Raw genomic sequence first — 26,244 nt, 5'->3', positions numbered from 1 at the left:
CACAATCCCATCTTAAAAATTCAATCGTCAACTTCTTTGGAGAAAGAAAAAAATGAGAAACAAACATAAGGGAACAACTAGAAATGCAGCAACCTTGAGCAACTCCTCACTCTCTTTTGAGATGGCTCCAATCCTCGACCAGTCTCCACTGTATCCCGCATCGATGAATCCCAACCTGAACGCTGCAACCGCAGCCCTAGGGAACGTGAAGTTTTCCGGCGTTGTTGAATCTTCAGACATGTCTTTCAAAGATAAGGCTCTTTTATGCGGCCAACATTTTTTTCTTCACTTTTGATCAACTTCTGAATTTGGTAGCTATATCTATATGACTTGGCTTCTTTTCCCGAAATACACCAAAACGGTTGAATTAGTTTAGTTGTTGGACGGCCGCAACTACTTTGCTTCCAGGAAAAAGATTGTTTGAAACCTCAACAGTTGAATTTTTACTGAAGGGTGAGTTAACACTCACGATTTGTAACCAGATTTGCGATTAAAAATTTATGTAGGACATTTCAGAGATGTTCCGACTGTCAAAACGGATTTGATCGTGGTCACAAATATTTTTGGTTGATTTTTACGTTTTTTTTTTTTTGTCAAACGATAAATTTTGTTAGATTAGCCATCAACATAATTTAAACTCGCGCCGTCATGCAAGGATTCAACACATTTCCACAATGTAGTAAATGACCATTTGCTTCACAAGATTAAATATTCAATAAAAATACTTATGTAAAATAATAAATGGTGAAACTGCTTACAAATGGTGTAAAACTCAATGGTCGCAAAAGTGGGTGAGTGTTACTCAATAATCACATTTTCACAAAAAAAAAATTGAAAATATGAGCAAGCATACATAAAAAATTAAGCGTTTGTTTGGAAGCTTTTAAAATAGTCGAAAGCATTTTCAGTGAAAATGCTTTTGAAATCATCTTTAATAAAAATACAAGTGAATTTTAGAAAAATACTTGAAGCGTTTCCTGCAAGGAAGCACTCCCACACGAGCCCAACAATCTTTCCATGCCTTAATTACCCGATTCTAACATGTATTTAATTATCTACTAGCAATCCTTCCATCCTTTTCTCTCTAAAATTAACTTTTACCCCTATTGTTCGATTTCAAATATAAGGCAAAATCTGATAAAAACTTAGGTAATGATAAAGACTTATTTTATCATCCAAATAAAGGAACACTATCCAGTTGGCAAAGGAGATTGAGCAAATTATAGCACGATTTTGGTGGAGGGATCAGAAGACGAAAAAGGGTGTCCATTGGATTGCTTAGCATAAAGTTGCAAAAATGAAGGCTTCTGGAGGTCTCGGATTTAAGGAGATTGTTGAATTTAATTTAGCAATGTTGGCTAAGGTGGGGTGGCATCTTATATGCAATCCGGATTCGCTATTGACTAAAGTACTCCAAGCCAAATATTACCCTAATTCGTCATTTCTTGAAGCTTTGGTGGGATGGGGAACCTCATGGTGATGGAAGGGGATTTTGCAGGGGAGGAAAATATTGAAGGCCAGTATACGATGGAGGGTTGGTGATGGGAGAAGTATTCAGGTTGTGAAGGATCCTTGATTGCCCACACCAAGGACGTTTCGGCCTATTTCAAGACATACGAAGATGCCTAAGATGGTTGCCGATATGGTGTCCATTGGAGGTACATGGAAATGGGAGGTAATTAAGAGGTGTTTTAATGAAGACGAAGCACATATTATTCTGAGTATGTTGCTGAGCCAGTTTAGGTGTTCTGATCGTATCATTTGGCATTATACTCGAAATGGGGTATATTCAGTGAAGTCAAGGTATCTGGTATCTCAGGAGATGAATCAAAATGGAGAACTTGGACGGAAAGGAGTGAAGCAATCCAGTAGGGACGATAGCAAGGATGCGGTATGGAAGGCTCTATGGAGATTGAAGGTCCCTTCCAAGCTGTGCCATTTTGTTTGGAGAGGATGTCGGAATATTCTTGCAGTCCGTACCAATTTGCAACGGTGGGGGATCCGCTTGGACACTAGTTGTCCTTTCTATGAATGTGAGGAGGAAACACAGGTACATCTTTTTTTTAGATGCCTATTTGCTCGTGTTTTTTTGGTTTGGATCTCCAGTCCAATTAGATGTGACTATGGTGGTAGGAGATGATTTTCTGGAGTGTTGGAATTAGTTGTGTGTGAAGTATGGTAAGAAGGTAGAGGTTTGTGCACTTTTGCGATGGGTGGTTTGTGGTTTATGGAGAATATGGAAGTATTGTAATAGTGTGGTGTTTGAGAAGATTGAGGTAGAGCCCAATGTTGCAATGCATTTACTTTGGCAACAATGGGAGGAGATAGTAGGAAGTGATGGAGAGCTGGTGTAGTGCCTAGTATGTGGGCAGGAAGGGAGAAAGGTGAGTTCTGATGGGTGAGTTCTGATGGGTGAGTAAAGCCGCTGTTTGGAACAATAAAAATTAATTGTGATGGAGCTTGGTGTAATCGTTCTGTTGTGGGAGGATATGGGTGGGTAGCGAGGGATTTTGTGGGCATTTTCAAATGTGTAGGCGGTGTGGGGAAGGTACTGTGTGGTTCGAGCATCATGGCGGAAGCAGAAGCACTTAGGTTGGTTGTATTGGCTTGTGTGGAAAGGGGCTTTGGATCTGTTCAATTGGAAATCGATTCAAAGGTCCTTGTTGACATGCTTCATAGAAATTTGCAACCAGAGGCAACCATGGAAGGTATTTTGTGGGATATCAATGCTATTAAGCAACAATTATGTTCTGTTGAGTTTATTTATACTCCTCGTGCCTGTAATGAGGTTGTGCATCTGGTGGCATTTTATGTCACGCGTGTGTGTGTGTGGGGGGGGGGGTGTTCATTCTTGGGATGATTTCGAGCCAGAGTGGCTGTTTAATACTCTGGTGTCTAATGTAACATTTTGATTTGTATTTAATATTATTCACTCTTTTGACAAAAAAAAAGGAACACTATTTTATTTTTACCAAAATAAAAGGTTTGTATTATCGACAAAAAAAAAAAAAATAAATAAATGACAAAGACTAGTTTAACAAATCGAGAAAATTAATAGATCATCGGGCAAGCAACTGCCTCTATTTTTGTAATTTGGTGACATTTCTGAAATTCAGATACCATAGTTAACTACCAAACATAAATAGAACTAAAACAATAAAAAAAGTTTATAATAAATAATGTGTAAGTGTATAATCTATAGTTTATTGGGTAGTAAACAGATATATCCGTACCAAATACACGAGAACAACTTGTATGGAACAAAAATTCATCCTCATTTTGCATTTCATTATGACAAGTCATATGTAGGGAAACTTAAGCATAACACTGGACTAAAACACTAAGGTGACAAAGAACTCATTTTACGAGGTCATCTCTAGTCAAAGGACTAAGGCAACATTAAGCTCTAAAATTGACAAAATTAGTAGCTAATCAAAGGGCTAAAGAGAATAAGGCTAAAAGAATTAGACTAAGTTTGGCCACATCGAATGCAACATGCAACCTCAAAGTAGACTAAGGGCTGGTTTGGTATTGCTGTACTTTGAAAAAAAACTGCTGTGAGAATAAGCGGTTGTGCTGTGAGAATAAGCGGCTGTGAAATAAATCAGCAGAGTGTTTGGTAAACTTTTTTGTAAAAGTGCTTTTGGAAAAAAAAAAGCAGCCTAATAGTGGGTCTTTTCATTAAAGAAGCATTGTAGCTACGTGTGCTTTGAAAAAAAGCCAGTTTTCCAAAGCTGCAAATAGCAGCTTCAGCTTTTTCCTTTGATTTCAGCTTATTCTCACAGCAGCTTTCAAAATAAGCCTTTTTTTTTCAGTTTACCAAACACCTAAAACCCTCACAGCTTTTTTTCATGGGTACTTTTTTTTTAAGCACCTCACTCCCAAACTAGGTCTAAGTTTGTAAAGTAATATAATATCAAGAGAAATCAATTATAGCCTTGCATAGTTGTAAATAAAAAATTTAACCCTAAAATAGTCTTAAAATTTGATGGGCTAAAACATAGTTAAGCACTATGTTTAGCCTTCCATTATTGTAGATGGCCTATGTTCTTTTTAGAAACACAAATGTAAAATAATATCACTACGCGTCTGTATACACACACACACACACGTATATAAAGGGGATATTGCTCCTATTTTTGGCTTTATAAAAAGGAAGAGGAGTCCAGTGACGAGTGATATCCTCACAAACGTTAGATCATCTCCAATGGTGGGCTAAATGCCTAATTACCCCCAAATTCCCCTCCCCCTCAAACAATCTCCAACCCATGCTAAAAACATTGGGCTAAATGCCAAATGTTAAAGTTGGGCCAAATGCCCCCCAAAATTCCCCCTGGTGCTACTGAACTCGTTGGCAATTAGGCCAGTCTCAGCCCGGTCACGCTCCAACGCGCCCCACGCGGTGCACTTGCAAACCTTTCCCGATAGGGGTGGGCCCCGCTGTCAGTCATTTGTCGGCCACCCAAAAATCCCAACGACTATAATTTGAATCCAAGGGCTTGGTTTAAAGGATTGTTGGTTGATCCAATGGTCCATATTCAAATTTAATTTTTTTAAATACGTTATTTTAAAATACATTGAATTCAACGACTGAGATCGAATATAATCAAATCTAACAGTAAAAAAAAAAGATCTAATAGCCCAAATTTAAATCCAACGGCTAAAATAATTTTAAAAAACTATTTAACTCAAAATTCACCCAAAAACTTTATAAATACCTATGTATTTGTTCAACACATCCACACAAAACTTAATTTTCTCCTACAATTCTTCCAATTTATCTTTCTACCATTTCTTTCCATTTCCAAATTGTTCAACATGGCAAGAGAGCATATTAGAGGTCGTAATTGGACATGTGAGGAAGATGTTGCTTTATGTTTGTCATGAGTTTCTGTTAACGAAGATGGTGCAATTGGCACAAATCAAAATAAGAAGGTTTTGTGGGATAAAATCATTGCAAAGTTTCAAGAAAACTGCAATGGCGGCGGGCAGGATGATGGTGGTGTTTATGATCGGTGGAAGATTATCAACAAAGCATGCACTTTATGGAAGAGAAGCTTGAAGAGAGCCGTGGTTGGCATGGCTAGTGGAAGGAGCGCCACATAAATTATGAGTTTTGTTCTTATTATTTTATTTGTCATGTACATAATATTATTTTGCAACTAATTATTTTTATGTATTTTTTGCATAGGGTGACAAAGCAATTGAAATTTACAAGATAAGAGTAACACCAAAAAATCAAGTTTTTAAGTTGCAGCATGCTTGGGACATCCTCAAGGATTGTCTGAGGTGGGGAACTGATGCAGACCAACAATGGGGAAGATTATTTCAACGTGAAGCCGCACAGACAAATGTTGGAGATGAAAGTGTCGATGAAATGACCTCATCTCCTTCTTTTGCAAGGCCCCCGGGAAGAAATAAGAAAAATGAAGCAAAGAGAAAAGGGAAGTCCTAAGATTCGATGAGTGGACACTTTGGTACCGAAATTGCAAAATTGAACGAAACTCATAGTGCTTGCCAAGAAAAACGGCCCGAATGCGTTTGCAAATGAAGGAAATCTCAGATAGGGAGCAAAATAGGTTTGAAATTGAATTCATGATGGAGGACCTTAGCAAATACACTTCAGAGAGGAAGAAGTTCTTACGTGGTAAGTAAAAGGAAATTTTGCAAAAGTCTGTCTCAAGTAATATGTTTCAAGATGATGAATCCTCTGAACCCTATATCCCAAGATTTCAACGAAGTCCATCACCAAGTGAAGATGGTGGATATGATTATGAAATTTATGTAGTGTATGAATTATGTGCTTTATTAATTAAGTTTATTAATTGTCGTTTGTATTAATTTTATGTAGTTTATTAATTATGTAGTTTATGTATTATCGGTTGTATTCGCCATGGTGCTCCGTGACAGTACTACGATGGCTAGATTCACCATGGTGCTCAGATTGCATAAACGAGTTGACAAGTTCAACTTTGGCGTTGAACAATTCTACATGCTCAATCTCGATCCTTGCTTGGTATTGTGTCATTTGCATTGTCATGCTACACCTTCTTCTATCACCCATTGATGAGATATTGAGGATTTTTAGGAAACAAAAACTCTTTGAAAGTTGAAAGATTGGTGAATATAAAGGATGATTGAAGGTTAAAAGGTTGTGTGATCAACAAATATTGGACATATGTTTATATAGAGGATGATTGATGAAAGTTGAACGGTTGGTAAAAGTTGAAAGTTTGGTGTTGAACGGTTGGTGAATTGAAAATTTGGTGTTGAACAGTTGGTGAATTGAAAGTTAGCCCAAGGTTGAAAGATTGGTGAAAGTTGAAGCTTGCTATGTGAAAAGTTTAGTGATTTTTCAATATTTATCGGAATTTAAATTTTTTTAGATTAAAATGTTCATAAAATTAATTTACGATAGTTTACATAATTTTTTTTAAAATTTAATTTAAGAAAAAAATCGCCTAAGTTCATTCTTTAATAATTCCGGGCTAAAATTTTAGATCAGAACGGTTGGAGCAAAAAAACTATTTTTAGACTAAAAGTTATATTTTTCGGTTTAAAATATTTAGTTTTTAGCCCAACTATTAAAGATGGAGTGACATCCTCACAAACGTTAAAGAATTGGATCTGACCCAAAAATTAATAACAAACAAAAAATAAATAAATATTAACTGCAAGGGATAAAAAATTTAATCCCACCAAAAAGGCCAAGACAACGGTAAGCTCTTCTTTTCTTCTCTTTTTCTTTTCAGAAAAAAATGAAGAACAAGATCACAGTTTGTTGTGCTAAAAGTAGGAAAATCCAATCCGTGCCGGACTGTCCAATCCAGTCCAATCCCATCCTATCCCATCCAGCCTTTGATTCGGAATCGAAGTGAGCTCAGAAACAACCAATCAAATCATTAGAAATGGTGATTCATGCCACAGAGGAAGCACCGCGTTTCACTTGTTGATGCGACGGCGTTTGGGAGTACGAGTGCGAGTGGGACTTCGCATTTGATATTGACACTGCAACAACAACCGGAGAAGAAGAAGAAGAAGAAGAAGATGGAGAAGGGTTAGTGTTAATTGTGGTGGATTTGGTGCTTAATCGCGGCAATGAAATTAGATTAGGAGGGGGTGACGGAGCAATGAAGGGCGGGGTTGCGGGCGGTAGTTATTCCGGGAAGCGGCGGTGGAAGGGGTTGGTGATTGATGTGTTGGGTCTGGTTTTTCTTTCCATGCTCGTTCCTCTTCTCTTCCTTCTCGGCCTTCACAATGGCTTTCACCCTCCCGGTTACACTCTCTCTCTCTAGATCTGTTTCTCTCAGATCCGATTTTGCTTTTGCAATGGTAGTTTTGGATCTCTCTCAAGTCTTGATTTGTTCTTTTTGTTCATTATATGCAGGATATGTACCAGAACAACGAAATTCGCCTTCAGTAAGAAGTAGAACTTTGTTTTGTTAATTTGGAATTATTTTCTGTATCCTACATTCTTGGTGTTGATCTGTTTTATTTTTCTTTTTCGAATTTTCGAATCGGTGACAGATTGGAGGATATGGTACAAAAATCATCATAAATGCTTCTAATCTGTCAGTGGTAAACTATACTAGCCAGCTTTGTAAATCGAATTCACGGGTAGAAACACATTGGTGAAGATAAATTACAGATTATTTGGTTTCTTGCAGGGGGGTGGTTCGAAGCATGTAGATGATTTCGTGAAAAATTTCACACCAACCCTTTCAAAGGTTTGTTGCCTACTGCTCTGGTGTTAGGTTTTTGACGGTGCCTCTGCTTTTCGTTTGATACAATGCTTAGTTAGTTCTAGGGAAATAGGCTTGTAGATGAAACATCACTTAGCTTCCAGACAAATGCTACTGAAATGTATGATATTAATTGATAAGGGCAATGTTTACGTGTTAAAATTCTTCAAAATTAGACATTGTGTCTCGTTGAGATAAATTCTGCTAGGAATTTGTTTATCTATTTAAGAGTTGTGATATTAATTGGTAAGTCTTAACTATTAATGTGTAAGGGGCCGGAAAGAATTTACATACGGTATTCATCAACTTCCTCATCCACCCGGGTCCTCTAAAAAGTGTTAAAACTATGGGAAAATACAGCAATAATACAAAATAATCTCTGAAGTATAACTGGTTTGTTCAGTTACCAAAGATCATAATCTTTTGATTGTGTTAAAACTATGGGGAAATCCGTGGCCCTATATTCTATGTTTCTAACTGTAGGATATGTGTACCTTCGGAGAATCTGAAAACTAATTATGGGCACATACAAATTTTTTTTCTGTAAGTCTTGGCATTTAATCTGTCTTTGAGATGAGAAAATTAAAGATCCACAGTGAAGAAATATCTTTATAATTTACCATACTAGTTTCTCCATCTGTGGTTCTATTTATTTCGCGGGTCTTCCCAGTCTTTCATAGTTGCTGCCTAATTAACAGAATTTGTATCTTGGAAACACCTGCCTATCCAGGTTCTTGTGGTTTGGGTTAAGGCAGCCATTCACTAATCCATGATATGAGAATTAATTTTTTGACTCTCGTGTTTGGCATTTAAGGCCTATAGGAACCATTGCAGCAATATTTTATTCATTTGGTCTACAAACACGGTCAATAATTGGGGGTAAGGCTAGCCGACATTCACCTCTTCCAGACCCTGCGTAAAGCCGGAACCTTGTGCACTGGGTACGACCTGTCTACAAACACGGTCAATAATTTGAGTGATGTGATTCAGGCATCTCAAGTCTTCAATGACCTGATTGATTTCTCTACCTTTATTTGTTTTGTGCCAGGATATACTAAAGAATATTTCACGTGAAGCTATTTCACATAAAGCTGAAAATGAAACCAAAAATATCAGCGCCGTTCACAACAATGAACAAGCCAGTGTCGTTCACAACAATGAACAAGTCAGTGTCGCTCTCAACAACGAATAAGCCAGTGTCGTCCACAACAATGAACAATCAAAGGGCCTGTTAATGTTCAATGCCTTCTAAGGTTTGTCTATCCTTTTTACTTGCCACGTAATAGATTCTAACTTGAATTTTGTTTTCAGTAACTGCAGGAGTTTCAGCTCCACCTCATGATGGTCCGCACTCACTTCCCATTGAAAATGTATGCATGAATCGGCCATCTTTTTTCCTTGGATTCTGATTAACATGATAACAGATTATGTTCTTGTATAGCTATTGCCTTCTGCTCTGTTTAATTTGGATCTTTGTGGCAGAAATCTAAAGCTTGTGACTCAGCTCAAGTCATTGATTATGCGAAAGGTGGTGTGGATCAAAGTGGAAAATCATGCGAGTTGAAGTTTGGGAGCTACTGCCTTTGGGGTGAACAACATAGAGAAGACATGAAGGATGCTATGGTTGTTGAAATGTCCCACATCGACCGTATCCATGATAAAATAAGAGTTTAAATATCCTAAACTCACTCTAACTAAACCAAGACCTTTTGTGATAAAACCCCACACCTGACGGATTATGCAGGTGGTAATTACCATGTTGGGGACAGTATCGGTGTTGTTGGAAGCCCATCTCTCTGATAATTCTACATGGTATCAAAGCCAGGGAACGGGCCCGTACTGTACTGCCACGTGATGGGTGGGTCCCCTTGGCCCCACGCGATGATGGTGGGTCCCTTGGCTTCGCGTGTTGGGTGAGTCCTCTTGGCTTCACGTGGTTGTCGATGTGTGGATCTTCCACGTATGGCCCACTAATTGGGTCTCACGTGAGGGGGCGTGTTGAAATGTCCCACATCGACTGTATCAATGACAAAAGAATAGTTTAAATACCATAATCCCATTCCAACTAATACCGAGACCTTTTGTGATAAAACTCCACACCTGACGGATTGTGCAGGTGGTAATTACCAAGTTGGGGACAATATCGTGTTGTTGGAAGTGGGTCGTATGACCCATTTATCTGATAATTCTACTTGGTATCAGAGTCAGGGAGCGAGCCCGTACCATACTGCCACGTGATGGATGGGTCCCCTTGGCCGCGCGCGATGATGGTGGGTCCCTTGGCCTCGCGTGTAGGGTGAGTCCTCTTGGCTCCACGTGGTTGTCGATGTGTGGATCTTCCACGTGTGACCCACTAATTGGGTTCCACGTAAGGGGGCGTGTTGAAATGTCTCACATCGATTGTATCCATGATAAAATAAGAGTTTAAATATCCTAAACTCACTCTAACTAAACCGAGGTCTTTTGTGATAAAACCCCACACCTAACGGATTGTGCAGGTGGTAATTACCAAGTTGGGGACAATATCGGTGTTGTTGGAAGTAGGCCGTATGGCCCGTCTTTCTGATAATTCTACAATGGTGAAGAGAGAGATTGAAGGATCAACTATTTGTGGCTCGAGCATATTTTCCTAGTATTGCGAAACTTCCATCACAGGACAAGTTGTCTTGTGAGTTGAGACAAAATATTCAGGAGGTGGAGCGTGTTCTTAGTGAAAGTACTACAGATGTTGATCTTCCCCCATAGTAAGCCATGAAAACTATTCGTTTATATTCCCATTTTCCGCTCATTCAATGACAACAAAAATGGGTTTGTACTACAGATGTTTGTGCCTTCTGGTGCGTCTTCTATTTGTACCGATTTTTTCTCCCTAAGGTTGTCTCCAACGGGAGGGTGGAAACAAAAAAACCCCAAATTTTTGGGTCCAAATTATATTATATGTATTACAACCTAGTTTTGGGTTACTGTTGATCTATAGTGTGTGGGCGGTTGCCCCTTCAGCTGTTACCATCTTCAACCTATTTCCCTGGGTTTCACAGTAAATTTACTAATTTGCCCTTGATGTGCACGTGTTGGTCATCGCGGCTTTTCCATTTGTTTCCAGGACAAAGTTTTTAGCATTTGTTCCCAGATGAATCTCTCCATTTTCCCTTAAATTGAAACAAAAACCTGTGTTCATCCAAATCAACCTTACAATCCCGAAACCAAAATTCATCCAGATCGTTCCAATCTTCAACCTCAAATCGAAATCATAGAGTATTGTGAATGGCTCACCTTCCCTATCTCAAAAACGAAAACATCTCAGAAACTTAGCCTTCCCTCTCGCAGTCGAATCTTGTTCGGATTCGAAGAAAATTTTGAAACCCAGAAAAACCATGGGTTTCCCGGTGAGTTCTCCGATTTTAGGAAAGATTGATGGGTTTGGTTCCTGGGTTCTGTTTTATTTGTTGGAATTTTTTATGATTTTAATTCTTGAAATCTGGGTTTTGTTTGTTGATTGGGATAAATTCTGATGGGGGAAGCCCCTTTGTTTTTCTCGCTTCTCATCTCTCAGATCACTTCTTTCTCTTCCATCCCTCCCACTGTCTCCGACCCTTGACCTTTTGCATGTGTATTTTACCGTGGGAAAGTTTGAACTTGAATGAATATTTTTAGTTATTTCTGGCAATATTGCATAATGGTTTGAATGTTTGCTTGATTTTGCACTTCCATTTTATACTTTTGTTCGTTTTCTGGCTGGTTGGTGCTGTTTTGTCATTTATTTATACCTGCATGCATATCTTTGCCTTTAAAGGTATGCGCGTTTGGGCACGAACACCATCTCTTACATATGAGTTATCCTTGAGGAGATGCATATGAATTGAATTGCAGCTGAGGCAACTATTTTGTCGCTGTCCCAGACTCCCCAACCATGCCAGGCATGTAATTCATTATTGGTACGTTAAATTATGTTATGCATGTTAAAACACAAGTTTTGGCTTTTTTGTTCCGTAATTAGCCATGTACTAGCAAAAGAACCCGCACGATGCTGCGGGTTTTAAAACTTGTTAAACATCAAATATATTAAAATCTAATTATATCCATATCAAAGAAATATCTATTTACATCCTCATATTCAATAAGGTAAAAAGATAAATATATGTAGGATATATCACATATTCAAATCTGTCCACGTCCATACCATAGTCTATTTGCATCCTTATGTGTAATAATGAACAAAAGATAGGTATTTGAAGAATACATTACATAGAAAAAGATGTGGTTTAAGTTGTTCATACAAATACAATCACACAAAAATATATTCATTTTTCATATGAGAAGGACAACCAATTTAGAGTTTCGAAACATAAATAAAAATTCCAATTCTCACCAAGAAAAGAGAGCCGAAGGAATACAATGGGTTTTGAGGAGAGAGAAAGTCTTTACCAACTAACAAATGAAGTAAATCATGTTGTTCAATATTTGAGCTTCCAATTTGGTACACTTACATCTTTAATCTCTAACAAAACAAAACCAAAAAAAAAGGAAAAATCATTTAGTATACTTCTCATAACATGTTACCCAAATTGCTTCACCGTTCACCTATATCCTCGGTGCTATAAACTTGACTAAAAAACCAGTAAATAAAAGTGGTTAAGCAAAAACCCTCACTTCTCATTACATGAAGAAATTTCTTTACCCTCTAAACCTACTCCCGCTGTGTTACTTTTGTAGTGCATACACTACGAAAACCAAAAAGAAAATGCTGCAAAGGAGAAATTGGAAAATCATACCACCATCAAACATTGCACGGAAGGTATATGAAGAAGCAAGCAGGCAAGTTCTGTGAGCATACCATCTACCTGCAATTGGTCAGTAAAAATTAAATCACCTGTATAAAAATATTCAAACTTGGTAATGTACCGATTAATTGCAAATTGCAAAACAGTAAAATTCAACACAAAACCAAAATAAAAAGGAGGTATATTAAGTAGGCAAAAGTATTTAAATCATAGGATTTGAGAAATTATAATTTATAAAATTATCCAACAGAAATGAAGATTTCGGGGGATGAGCATATCAATAATGTAAGAGACTGGACAGAGGGGTCTGATTTCCCGGTGGAAAAAAGCAAAACTCCATATACGGATATAAGCTACTCCCAAAATAACCTTTTGCGGAAACTATACATAAACTTTCTCAAAGATACAATGTCCGGCTTCAATACTACTCAGTCATTGAAAATTATTCTGGAGGGGAACAAAATTTACCTTAACACCGCCGTAAGCAAATCAGCATCATGGAGAATTTTTGTTCAAAAACTGAATGGAAAATCAAGAGTTTCAAATTCAAACAGGGAGCATTATTTAAAACCCGAAACTGAATCATCACAAAAGGAATTCAGTGCAACCATTATCAAACCTGCTGCTCTTTCTGATCAACTACAGCTCCTTTCTCATTTTTCATTGAATTTCGAACACTTTGTATGCCATTGATTTGGATTGCCTCATTTTCTTTGGTATTTCCACTAAACTTCCTGGGAACGCCTTCTCTCTGCATTTCCCTAATCAAACACAATCACAAATTAGTCAATTATAAAAAAAAAAAAAGTATAAATGGCGCCGCATAGTGGATTTATAGAGGGTTTATAAATATAACAAAGGCACTTGATTTAATAGTTTATGACAAAATAAATCATACATCGTTTTGAATAGTTCCAATTCAGGTATATTTGGGTTGATGAAAAACATGGTTGAGACAGTTTTCCCTACATGTTTATTAATGAAAAATTGGATTTGTAATATTAAAAATGGAGTATGAAGAATGATTAAAAAAATTAAAAAAAAAGTTGAATACCTTGGAATTGTTTAACCTCGAGATTTGTGAAAGCGCCAAGCATTGTCGTTGCCAACGGTTCTAAACTTTTGAAGCAAAAAGCTTTTGGAATGACACCTCGCAATGTGATTCTAACATTCTTTTTCCTGGATCAACATATATGTTAATAAGAGGTGTAACAATTAGAGCATGTATAAATGCTTTATTAATTTTTTTTTTACCTGATATTCTCAATATAAATTTCATATTTGGCCTCAAGAACAGTTGACACCAAATGGAGCAGAATATCATTGTCGCAGAAGAAATCCAATATCTTAAACTCCAAGTATAAAAACATTAGGCTCATTCATTGTAATCGAATGCAAAACTCTATCCTCAGAAGTGTTCAATCATGATCATCTCAAAACACATTTTCTGCATGTCCCATTTAAAACTCACCCATAAATGTTAGAAACTAACATAGTTTTTCGACAAACCGATCCTCCACACTCATCGTCAAGTGCCTGCGAGAGATCACTGTAGTGTTAAGTAACACGTGGTTTGACTATTGGTTGAAAAAAACAACTTAATTAATTATGAACATAAAGAATTGAAGATCACTATAGCTACTAAATTATTAATAATAATAAGCGACATAGCTACTAAAATTATTAATGCAGGAAACTGTAGAAACATAATTTAGATAAACTGTTACCATGGCTGATCAGTTCACCAATAAGATTGCTGTAATATTTTACATCCTTGGATTGACATGTCCAGTTCCATCTGAGAGAAACAAACCGATTATTGTTTAAGTGTGAAAGCTACTTGTTTTGTTCAATCTGAGTTATTATTTGGTGATCATGCATGCTTGGGATAAGTCTTGACCATGAGATGGAAAATCTAATATGCCTTCAAACCAGTATCCACCATTCGTTGAACATCTTCCTGCAATGGCATATATAATATATATGATGCGTGCGTATCAAACAGCATCAGTATGTTTCTAATTAGTATGATATGGATTCCTACAGTACAAAAAAAACGCTTAGTCCCGAAATGTTTATTCTAGTTTAATTTAATAAATGCCCCTAAAATCCCCAAGAACCCCAATTTATAAACCCCGAACAAAGGCAAAAAGGAGATATAAAACCCAAATAAAGGGAAATTTGAGGAATTCAACAAACCGTAATCACACGGAGGACGCTTTCCGATGGTTATATTCTTCAACGACGGCGAAGGTTGTCCACCGTCGCTGTACCTCCAGTACGTGTCCGCCATGTTTGAAGCTTGTTGATCGTCACTACTTGGTTTGTTGGCTCCACGGAGAGAGAGATGGGGGTGCGGAAAGAAAGGAAGAGCAGAGGAAGATGAAAGATTATGGATTTTCCAGTAGAGAATGAGAGAGGAAGAGTGAGAGATGAGAGGAGATGAGAGCGGAGAGAGTGTTAGAATAAGAAGAAAATGTAGTACAACAATGGAGGATATGCTGCAATGACTAGAGTGAGAGAGAGAGAGAGAAAGAATGAGAGCAGAGAATATGACACTGCAAATTCTTCACACACGCACTGTTTGATTGCTCACAAAGTGAGAGAGGAACATCTCTCTACACTTAACAGTTACACTTCCAAACTTTTGGCAGTATTCAAAATTACATCTAAGTAATCCTAGCCATCCATCTTACACCCTATGAGATGAAGACACATGTACACTCACTTACTTAAGAACTATGAGACTTAGATAAGAAAGCATACAACCAATTTAGCTAATCATCCTAGCAATATAAGCTAGAAATACAACTACCACATCAGATCACAATTTAGACACTAACAGCCCCCTTTAAATTGTGAACTGATTTAACTCCAAGAAGTTCCCTCAGATAACTGAATTGTTCTCTTGCCAATGCCTTTGTAAAGATATCAGCAATTTGCTCTTTCGTAGGACAATGCAACAGCTCAATTACTCCTTGCTGCAATGCTTCCTTTATGAAATGGTATCTCCTGTTGATGTGCTTGGTCTTCTGATGAAAAATAGGGTTTTTAGTGATAGCTATGGCTGAAGTATTATCACAATTCATTGGTGTTGCAACTGTTTGCATTTCACCAAAGTCCTCCAAAACAAATCTCAGCTATGTAGCCTGTGCAGTTGCTTCAGATGCACTAATGTACTCTGCTTCAGCTGTTGATAATGCAACACATTGTTGCTTGACTGAAGACCAAGAGAAAACTCCACTGCCAAAGGTAAATGCATACCCCGATGTACTTTTCATATCATCTTCTGAACCGCTCCAGTCACTGTCACAAAATCCCATTAAGATTGCTCCTTTGCCTTTCTTGTATTCCAAGCCAAAATCAAGAGTCCCTTGAACATATCTTAGTACTCTCTTTGCTGTCCCAAGGTGCTTGTTGGTTAGACAGTGCATAAACCGTGATAGCAGACATGCAGCATACATTATATCAGGTCTAGTTGTTGTGAGATATAGCAAACTGCCTACAATTTGTCTATATTGAGCTTCATCCGCAGTCCCACTTCCATCCTCTTTTCTCAATTTATCACTTGGAACCAATGGAGTACTCACTGACTTACAGTCTTGAAGTCCAAATTTCTTCAGTAGAGAAGAAGCATATTTTCTCTGATGAATGAAAATATACTCCTCAGTTTGCATTACTCCCATACCAAGAAAGTGATGTAAGAGTCCAAGATCATTCATTTCATATTTGAGCATCATATCAGATTTAAAGTCATCCATCAATTCCTGACAACTTCCAGTGTATATTATGTCATCAACATAGATAGACACTATAATCATTTCTGAACTTTTCCTCCACTTGGTATACAGAGTTGCTTCGCTAGTGTTTTTCTTAAACCCACAGAGTGTAAGATATGAGTCTATTTCACCATACCAGGCCCTTGGTGCCTGCTTCAGATCATACAGTGCTTTATGTAACCTGTAGACCTTATCTTCTTCCCCTTGTACAATAAATCCATCCGACTGATCAACATACACTTCTTCTTCTAGTACACCATTCAAGAATGCCGATTTTACATCCAATTGAAACAACTTCCATTTGTTCTTTGCTGCCAGGGCAATTAATGTTCTGATTGTATCCAACCTTGCCACAAGTGCAAAGGTTTCATTATAATCAATTCCGGGCTTTTGTGCATAGCCTTTTGCAACAAGCCTAGCCTTGTTCTTTTGAACTGATCCATCCAAATTCAATTTAGTTTTGTACACCCATTTCACACCAATCACAGGTTTATCAGATGGTCTTTTCACTAATTCCCAAGTCTTATTTTTCTCAATCATGCTGATTTCATCTTTCATAGCTTTCTTCCATGCTTCATCCTGTGCAGCTTCATAATAGGATTCTGGTTCAACAATACACACATGACATCTTTCATAGATTTCACTCAAACTTCTATATCTCAAAGGAGTATGATCAATCTGAGATGCAGAAATTGAGTCACTAGCACTTCCAGATTCAATGAGTGGAGAATCTGTAAGTTGAGTCTGAGAACCTTCAGCAACAGCTTGTTCCATGGAATCCGAATCCTCATCAGCTTCTTTCATCTCTGAAGATTCACTTGCAGCAATTGGAATGTACACTTCTTTGATCTTCTGTCTATCCCAATCCCATGTACCATTCTCATCAAAAATAACATCTCTTGAAATGATTACTTTCTGATTTTCAGGATTAAGCAATCTGTACCCCTTTTCACAAGTGCCATATCCAATAAAAATACCAATGACACTTGTTTCATCCAGCTTCTGTCTCAGGTTTCCAGGAATAAGGGAATAACCTAATGAGCCAAACACTCTCAAGTGTTGAATTCCAGGTTTTCTTCCACTGAATTTCTCAAAAGGTGTCACATTTTCCAATGCTTTTGTAGGACATCTATTTAGCAAGTAGACAGATGTAACTACAGCTTCACCCCAAAGACTATAAGGAAGACCTTTCTCATGAAGCATACACTTTGCCATCTCCACTATAGTTCTATTTTTTCTCTGCAACTCCATTCTGTTGTGGAGAGTATGCAACAATAAGCTGCCTCTCCAAACCCAAAGCTTCACAAAACTGTTCAAATTCATTTGAGGTAAATTCTCCTCCTCTATCTGTTCTCAATTTCTTCACTGAAAAACCACTTTGGAGTTCCACCATAGCTTTGAATTTCTTGAATACATGAAAGACATCTGACTTGTGTCTCAAGAGATATATCCAGCACATCCTCGAATAGTCATCAATGAATGTAACAAAGTATCGATTTCCACTCATGGTTGGTGTTTGCATAGGGCCACACACATCTGAGTGTATAAGTTCCAATGGCATTCTTGCTCTCCAGATTGACTCCCTTGGAAAGGACACTCTATGATTCTTACCAAATGCACATCCCTGACATACACCTTCACTGTCATGCATTTCAGGTAACCCAAGAACCATATCATGCTCCTGCAATTGTTGCAAACTTCTAAAATTCAGGTGGCCAAACCGTTTATGCCACATTGTACTACTCTGATGCACATTGGTTTTCAGTACCAAATGATCGTTTGACTTGAACACAAATGGAAAGCATCTGTTTCCCTTTTGTTTCACACCAACCACTAAATTTGTCAGAGTTCTATCATAAAAAATATCCACCTTATAATCACCAAATAACAGAAAATACCCATGTTCAGTCATCTGCCCAACAGTGAGAAGGTTTTCTGCAATTCCAGGTACCAACATAACTTCTCTTATGTACCTTTTTCCTTTATCCGTGTCAATGACCAAGGTTCCTTTGCCTTTCACATCAACAAGAACCCCTGTCCCAACTTGCACTTTTGCCTTAATACTTCTATCAATTTCCACAAGTAACTCCTCTCTGGAAGTCATGTGATTACTGCACGCACTGTCAATATATCAGGCATCACTCACAGCTTTCACTTCAGTTGATTGCTTGACCATGAAGAGATTTCCAGGTTCTCCCACCTTGTTTGTAAAATTCCTTTGCTCTCCCACTTTGTCTGCAAAATTCCCTTGCTGAGCATTTTTGTTTTGATTGCAGATCCTAGCAATATGACCAGGTTTTCCACACTTGTGACATTTAATCTTCCCTTTTAGCCAACATTCACCATAGTGAAGTTTATCACAATATTTGCATGCCCCTCCAGTGTTGTTAGCTTCATTTCTTACACTTGGAGTAAACCTGTTAGTCCACTGCTTCCTTTTGAACTTGAAGTTCTTCTGATATTTTGATCCACCAGTATTGGTATGTTGATTACCAAATTTACTATTCTTAGATGAGATATCTAAGCTGGCAAATGCACGTTCTGTGCTACTCTCTTCATGTCTGATTAATCTTAGTTCAAACCCTTTCAATATGGCAACCACATCTTGTGCATCAATTACATCAATATCTTTAGTATTTTCTATAACAGAAGCAATGCTATCATATTTTTTGGGTAAATTGATCAATAACTTTTGCACAATTATCTGATTACTAAGATCTTCTCCATAGCTTCGCATCTGATTTATCAGATCAAACAACCTAGCTAAATATGCAGCTAGAGATTCACTTTCACTCATAGGGGTATATTCAAAATCACGACGCAGACCTTGTAATTTCACAGATCGTACCTGTTTGTCCCCTACATACTCTTGCTTCAGAATATCCCAAGCTTCTTTCGTAGTTTCCAAGGTTGCAATGCGTGGAAAATTTTGATGCGATACGGCTCCCTGAATGATTCCAAGAGCCCTTGCATCCTTGACCAGATTTTCACTCCGCAACTTCGTTTCCACCTCAGTGAGTTCTCCTTCCCCTTTCGCTGAAGTGGTAAAACCTTTTTCAACAATATTCCATAACTCGTGAGATCGGAAGATTGTTTTCATTCGAATCTGCCAGAAATCGAAATTTTCTCCGTTGAACACCGGAGCTCGAAGCTCCCCTCCACCAGATCCAGCCATGTTAGACTTAGATCACACCTCTCTCTACTATTTTCTTTGCAACGATGTGTTGCAAACACTTGCTCACTATCTCTCACAGAATCGACGCCCAGAGATTCAGACCCAACAAGGCTCTGAGGCCATGTTAGAATAAGAAGAAAATGTAGTACAACAATGGAGGATATGCTGCAATGACTAGAGTGAGAGAGAGAGAGAAAGAGAAAGAATGAGAGCAGAGAATATGACACTGCAAATTCTTCACACACGCACTGTTTGATTGCTCACAAAGTGAGAGAGGAACATCTCTCTACACTTAACAGTTACACTTCCAAACTTTTGGCAGTATTCAAAATTACATCCAAGTAATCCTAGACATCCATCTTACACCCTATGAGATGAAGACACATGTACACTCACTTACTTAAGAACTATGAGACTTAGATAAGAAAGCATACAACCAATTTAGCTAATAATCCTAGCAATATAAGCTAGAAATACAACTACCACATCAGATCACAATTTACACACTAACAGAGAGGCTCTTCTTCTGAGATCAGTGAATGGAAGTAACTGGAAAAAGGGTAGCTTCTCGTCGAGGATCCCACGCGTCACAAAACTGGAACTCATTTGACAGCAAAGCAGTAGGGGCAAAGTTGAAATAACAAAAAAGAAGCAGGGGTGAAAATGGAAGAACACTGTGCTTATGAACAGTGTTTCAGTTCATTTTCTCTTTTAGTATATACTAGAATTTGTACCCGCGCGTTGTTGCGGGGTTGAAAATTATATAAAAGATTATGGAACTGCAATCTTCATAAGTAATGTTTGAGTCAAAAATTGATTTATGAATGCTAATGCAACCAATGCAATTTATTCACGACTTATAATACATGACCCAAGAATATTCATGCAGATCTGAACAGCATCAGCATCAAGATCCTGAAATTTAACATTTATTCTCTAACCACAAAACTACATAGTTAAGCAAACATGGACTAAAGCTGATTTTAAAAGTTATTTAAAAGGGAATGGTAAATCTTATGCATGCCAAAGAAGATTCAGAGCAAAATATTACGAAACATTTCCAACTCGTTTACTTTTGGAGTGCATATATGTGTGTGTGTGGGTGTGTGTTTATAGTTCTTAAACTAATATATTGTACAAAATTGGATCAATTTTCAGATTTTCACCAACCTAGCAACTTTAAATTCTTCGACAATCGACATTCACATACACTGGTAACACATTGTTTTCATCTTACTTATTCCCAAGCAACAACGAAAGGATATTCCCAAACAGCTTGCTTTCCTCCGTGCTTTTTCAATAGATACTGGAAAGATGTTCTGCAACAACATAAATAAACATATTTAGACAGCCTAACATGGTTGGAACATTAAGTATATATCAGTCGAGCACATTAGCCATAATAACACATGTACATCAAGCTTCGTAGTTTCTTGTTATGTTGGGAGTGTGCGAAACCTATTTCTTGTTGTTTCAAACTTTCTAGTTACATATCAATGTAGGAATCTTACCGAAAATGTCTTCGCAAAGAACAGCAGGTTCTCCAAAGAAATGAATCCATCTTTTCTGCCACGTAATTCAAACTAAGCAAATAAGAGAATGGACAACACAAACTAAGCAATAAGATAATGTTATTAAACTGTAATAATTAGATAACTATACTTCAATTTGAATGGATGAACACAACTATTGTAATCATTTAGTTTACCTCCATCATTATGTCTATGTGTAATAGACCAAATTTCTTAGTTGTAATCATTTAGTTTACCTCCATCATTATGTCTATGTGTAATAGACCAAATTTCAATAAGGGATACATAATTGAACGGATAAAAAAAGTCCAGCACAAAAGAAAAAATAGTTGTTAGTCCTAGTACTTTAAAACAGATAACAAAGAGAAAGCATTTGTCATTCTATGTATAAAAGCCCGACACAACCCTTGCAGAAGAACTGGAACAAAGAGCAAAGAGTTGGATAAAACTTTGTCCAGTTCATAGACATCATGGTTTTTGCTTTTATTTAAGCCATGTTACCAGACCACAACCTCCCTTGTCACAAAACCTCAAATAAATAAAAATAAAAATAAAAAAATTAGTGCAAAAGAGCCCAGCCATTTTTCTCTTCCACCCCTGCCCTCCCGTTTAAATCTTTCATCTCAATTTTTTAATTCCAAGTCCCCTGTTTCCAGATCTTCATTTGTTAGTTCCATTTACACAAGCTCTCAGCCGTTGGTCTGATTCTGCGTTCCGTACATAAAGCATTCAACTTTCCAGGTTGGGAATCCGAGTTTCCCATTTTTTTTTTGTACTTTTCAGTCAATTAAGCATGTCATTTGAAGATCAATTTAACTTTTGTCCATGTGGCCTAAACTATTGAACTAAAACAAGATAATTTGACTAGAAAATCCCCTTTTTTGCCTACTTTTGAATGAATCAAGCAAGGCATTTTAAAGCTCTGTATAAAAAATTATATAAACTAACTAAAAATCATTTCCCCCCCCTTCTTTTGAATGAATTAAACATGTTATTTCAAAATTAGTGTGGTGTATTGAAATTGCAATAAAAAAAAAATGTTGACTCTTTTTCATGGCAACTTATTTTGAAGAGATTTATAATGTTGTCTGTCATGTTAAAATTTTGGATCAGTTTTTTTAAATTTTTTTATCAGTTCTCTGCCTTTGCAGTTGAATTGAATTATTCTAAAGTACATAAATTTGGCAATCATATTCGTGGGACCTCAATTTTCTTTTTGTTGTTATGATGAGTGGCTTGAGTGATGTTACAGCTTGTTCTATGTTTCTGTGGAGATTTATCTTTTTCTATTTGGAATTGTCTGCAGATTAATATCAGCGTAAAAAAAAAAAAAAAAAAAAAAATTCTGCTGCGTTTGAATTTGGATTCCAATTCTTCTGCACTTAAGCTGCTTTCATCTATCAAACTGATTGGCCATTCTATATATTTGTAAGTATTCCCTCTGCAGATATTGTATGAAATATTTTATTTCTTTCTTCTCTTGGTCAACTGTATAATTATTTTCTGTGAAGCTGTGAATCGCATGGGCCTCTATTATACATGTGATAGTTGTTTTTAGAAACTTTTTTAATTGCATTGCAAGCTTCAGCTACATTCAGACTATAGTTTGAGCTCTATGCTGTGCATGAAAAATGGGGTTGGTTTTATCAATAAAATTTATGTATTCTGCATTTTATCTTTGTTCCTATTTCTTAATTAGAACATGGGATTCAACTACATTCAAATTTTAATTTGAGGTGCACAATGTTTGTTGAGATTGACAGATGCATGTGTTTAAGTGCATGCATCTGTTTTTGGGAATTAATATGTTCTTTGAAAAACTTTTATTGTCTTTTGTTTTCTCACATTTGTATTCGTAATTTGAGGCTTAATAAGTTTTAGAAACTTATGTCCTTCAACTGGTCCAAAAGGCTTTCCAGATTTGATAAAATCAAGCATGTGATCAAGTTTCATTTTAAACACTCTAGAAATTATATCAGGTCTATCTTCAGGTTTAAATCCAGGTTTGTTCTCAAATTCTCTTGTTATCTCTGGCCATTTAACATTACAGGTAAATGTTATGAACAAATCAGGATGTCCATATTCTCTACAAATAGCCATAGCATCTTGATAAATATTGATCATGTATCCAGGACTTCCTGTATATGAAGCAGGTAACACAATTTTCTGTCCTAAATTATTTTCATCATTATCACCTTTTGAGAATGCATCATATATTCCTTTATAAACTTCACTTCTCAAATTCTTTTGATTTTTTCTAATGTAATCTAATCTATCTTCTTCAAGTGTTGCAAAAGAATCCACCAAATATTGTTGAAAAAGTCTACCTCCTCTTAACAATGCAGGTAATGGTAGTTCTCGTTCTTGAATTTGATAAGCGATAAAAGCTCTCATGGGCACTCTGTCTCTTATTTTTTTTACCTTTAGAATTTTCACTCCACTTTAAATCTGGCCTATAACCATCTTCACCATATGGAAAAAGAATAGGATACTGTAGAGACATAAATTTAGGATTCAATTTTGTAACATGTTTTAATTCTTCACTTTTAGACTCAATAATAATATCTCTATTGGAATCAAAGAGTTCTATATCTCCAACTATCAAACCACCTATTTCATCACTTGGAGGTTCCTCATATTGTTTTCCATCATTTACTTGTCTTCCTAACAATGTCATTTTCACAGAACAAAGGCCATCATTTTCAAATTTATCTCTCGCTGTTCGAAATATTTTCAAATCTAATCAAACCTTCTACAATTGTTGGATCAAGTCTTTCATTCTTTCCATCAGAATTAAAAGCTCTAAGACGATTTTCAACCTCATTATATGTATCATAGACATACAATTGAGCAAATTTTTGTGACTCATTATTAGCAGGTAAAAGAGATCCCATTAAATGACAAACTTGACCGCTAATTTTGAAAATATAAGGACCTGAACCATTGTTAATTGAGTGATCAACTTTTGCTCCCATTGAAGTAAATGAAAACATAGAGTTGTAAGCTCTAATATTTTCTCTAAATGATGAACATTTTTTACCTTTAGTTGGATCAAGCAAGTAATCTAAAAAAGATGGTGGCGATTTTGGATTTGGAAACTTAATTTTTCCTTGTTGGCAACAAAGAGTAAAAATAGGCTGATCATTTTTGCACTTTTGTTTCAGAGACTCTTTTAGCCAAAAATGAGCACCACAATAAATGCATTTATAACTTTTATCTCCTAAGTCGACATATTCTTTAAGAACTCCTACACGATAGGATATGCACAAAAAAAAAACAAAAAGGAACAAATGATAAGTATAATATTATTAAGGCAGTGTCAAAATCATAATTTACAATAAATTAAATTAATTTATAAATAAAAAACATACCTGCTCTATTTCTCTAAAAAAACGCTTGACCTCTATTGATAAAATTGTCATTCTGGTTATGATCAGTTTTTTCAATGCTGTTTGTCGCATGATCTAATGCACTAACAACGTTTTTTCCACTTTTATTAGCAAAGCGAGAAGTTTTTCGAACGGAAATTATATGCTCTGATTCACTGGAAATTGCAGAGGAAACATCTTGTTGACCACGACACATGCTAGTGCCACATTGATATTCACTTTGTGAATTTTGATGAACAAAGGGACTACTTTTGGATGACACAGTGTTGACACAGTTTTCTATGCAACTTATATTCTACACACTCTTTTACGCTGATGGCTAAATTCAGGTAGGACATTGTGTTGGCCATCGACAAAATCTTTTTGCTGCTCTATAGCATGAGTTGTTAAGGCATTTATAGGTCTTTTTGAAATGATGGAAACCAATTTTTATAAAACTTTCAAGCAAATCACTGCAAACCATATTAAAACACTGAAAAAAAAGAATTCAATTTCATGAATATAATTCTAATTAACAAAATAGAAAACAGAGAACTACAATATAAATTTTGGACATAATAAGAAAACAAAAAATTAAAACTGAGAAATGAACAAAGACCAAAACAGTAAGAAACAAAGAACAATATCGATCAACAATGACCAATTCACAAACAAAAGAATAAACAGTCAAGCTGAATTCACTGACAATAAACTGCAAATACCAATATTATCAACAATATTCACACTCAGTGCAAATAAATAAAAATAAAAACCGTAACCAAACAACATCTCATCGACCACGCACATATTAAGCCTCAAATTACGAATACAAATGTGAGAAAACAGAAGACAATAATTTTTTTTTAAAGAACATATTAATTCCCAAAAACAGATGCATGCACTTAAACACATGCATCTGTCAATCTCAACAAACATTGTGCACCTCAAATTAAAATCTGAATGTAGTTGAATCCCATGTTCTAATTAAGAAATAGGAACAAAGATAAAATGCAGAATACATAAATTTTATTGATAAAACCAACCCCATTTTTCATGCACAGCATAGAGCTCAAACTATAGTCTGAATGTAGCTGAAGCTTGCAATGCAATTAAAAAAGTTTCTAAAAACAACTATCACATGTATAATAGAGGCCCATGCGATTCACAGCTTCACAGAAAATAATTATACAGTTGCCCAAGAGAAGAAATAAATAAAATATTTCATACAATATCTGCAGAGGGAATACTTACAAATATATAGAATGGCCAATCAGTTTGATAGATGAAAGCAGCTTAAGTGCAGAAGAATTGGAATCCAAATTCAAACGCAGCAGAATTTTATTTTATTTTATTTTTTTTTACGCTGATATTAATCTGCAGACAATTCCAAATAGAAAAAGATAAAGCCTCCACAGAAACATAGAACAAAGCTGTAACATCACTCAAGCCACTCATCATAACAACAAAAAGAAAATTGAGGTCCCACGAATATGACTGCCAAATTTATGTACTTTAGAATAATTCAATTCAACTGCAAAGGCAGAGAACTGATAAAAAAAATTTAAAAAAACTGATCCAAAATTTTAACATGACAGACAACATTATAAATCTCTTCAAAATAAGTTGCCATGAAAAAGAGTCAACATTTTTTTTATTGCAATTTCAATACACCACACTAATTTTGAAATAACATGTTTAATTCATTCAAAAGAAGGGGGGGAAATGATTTTTAGTTAGTTTATATAATTTTTTATACAGAGCTTTAAAATACCTTGCTTGATTCATTCAAAAGTAGCCAAAAAAGGGGATTTTCTAGTCAAATTATCTTGTTTTAGTTCAATAGTTTAGGCCACATGGACAAAAGTTA

At 36.3% G+C, this 26,244-nt stretch overlaps 1 protein-coding gene across 5 annotated transcripts in view; it reads left to right on the top strand.

The window, feature by feature from the left end:
* Positions 1–6,685: 6,685 nt before the first annotated feature.
* LOC126619201 (probable galacturonosyltransferase 7) overlaps positions 6,686–26,244 on the top strand; it is a 69,954-nt gene continuing 50,395 nt past the window's right edge. The window contains exons 1-7 of one of the 5 annotated variants that reach the window (XR_007621990.1): positions 6,692–7,275; positions 7,388–7,419; positions 7,528–7,578; positions 7,668–7,727; positions 8,791–8,968; positions 9,054–9,112; positions 9,225–9,510. Coding sequence is in view for 1 of the 5 variants with exons in the window: in XM_050287500.1 (XP_050143457.1) it covers positions 7,131–7,275; positions 7,388–7,419; positions 7,528–7,578; positions 7,668–7,727; positions 8,791–8,934 (432 nt within the window). In the remaining 4 variants the exon portion in view is untranslated. Of the gene's footprint in view, positions 7,276–7,387; positions 7,420–7,527; positions 7,579–7,667; positions 7,728–8,556; positions 8,684–8,790; positions 9,113–9,224; positions 9,511–26,244 lie in introns of those variants that run through there. The other 4 variants (XR_007621989.1, XR_007621992.1, XR_007621991.1 and 1 more) reach the window with 4 other exon arrangements.

Source organism: Malus sylvestris, chromosome 4 (genome assembly GCF_916048215.2).
Source record: "Malus sylvestris chromosome 4, drMalSylv7.2, whole genome shotgun sequence".
Taxonomy (NCBI): domain Eukaryota; kingdom Viridiplantae; phylum Streptophyta; class Magnoliopsida; order Rosales; family Rosaceae; genus Malus; species Malus sylvestris.
Note: the sequence above shows the minus strand (reverse complement) of the source record. Positions and strands in the feature narration are given on the sequence as shown.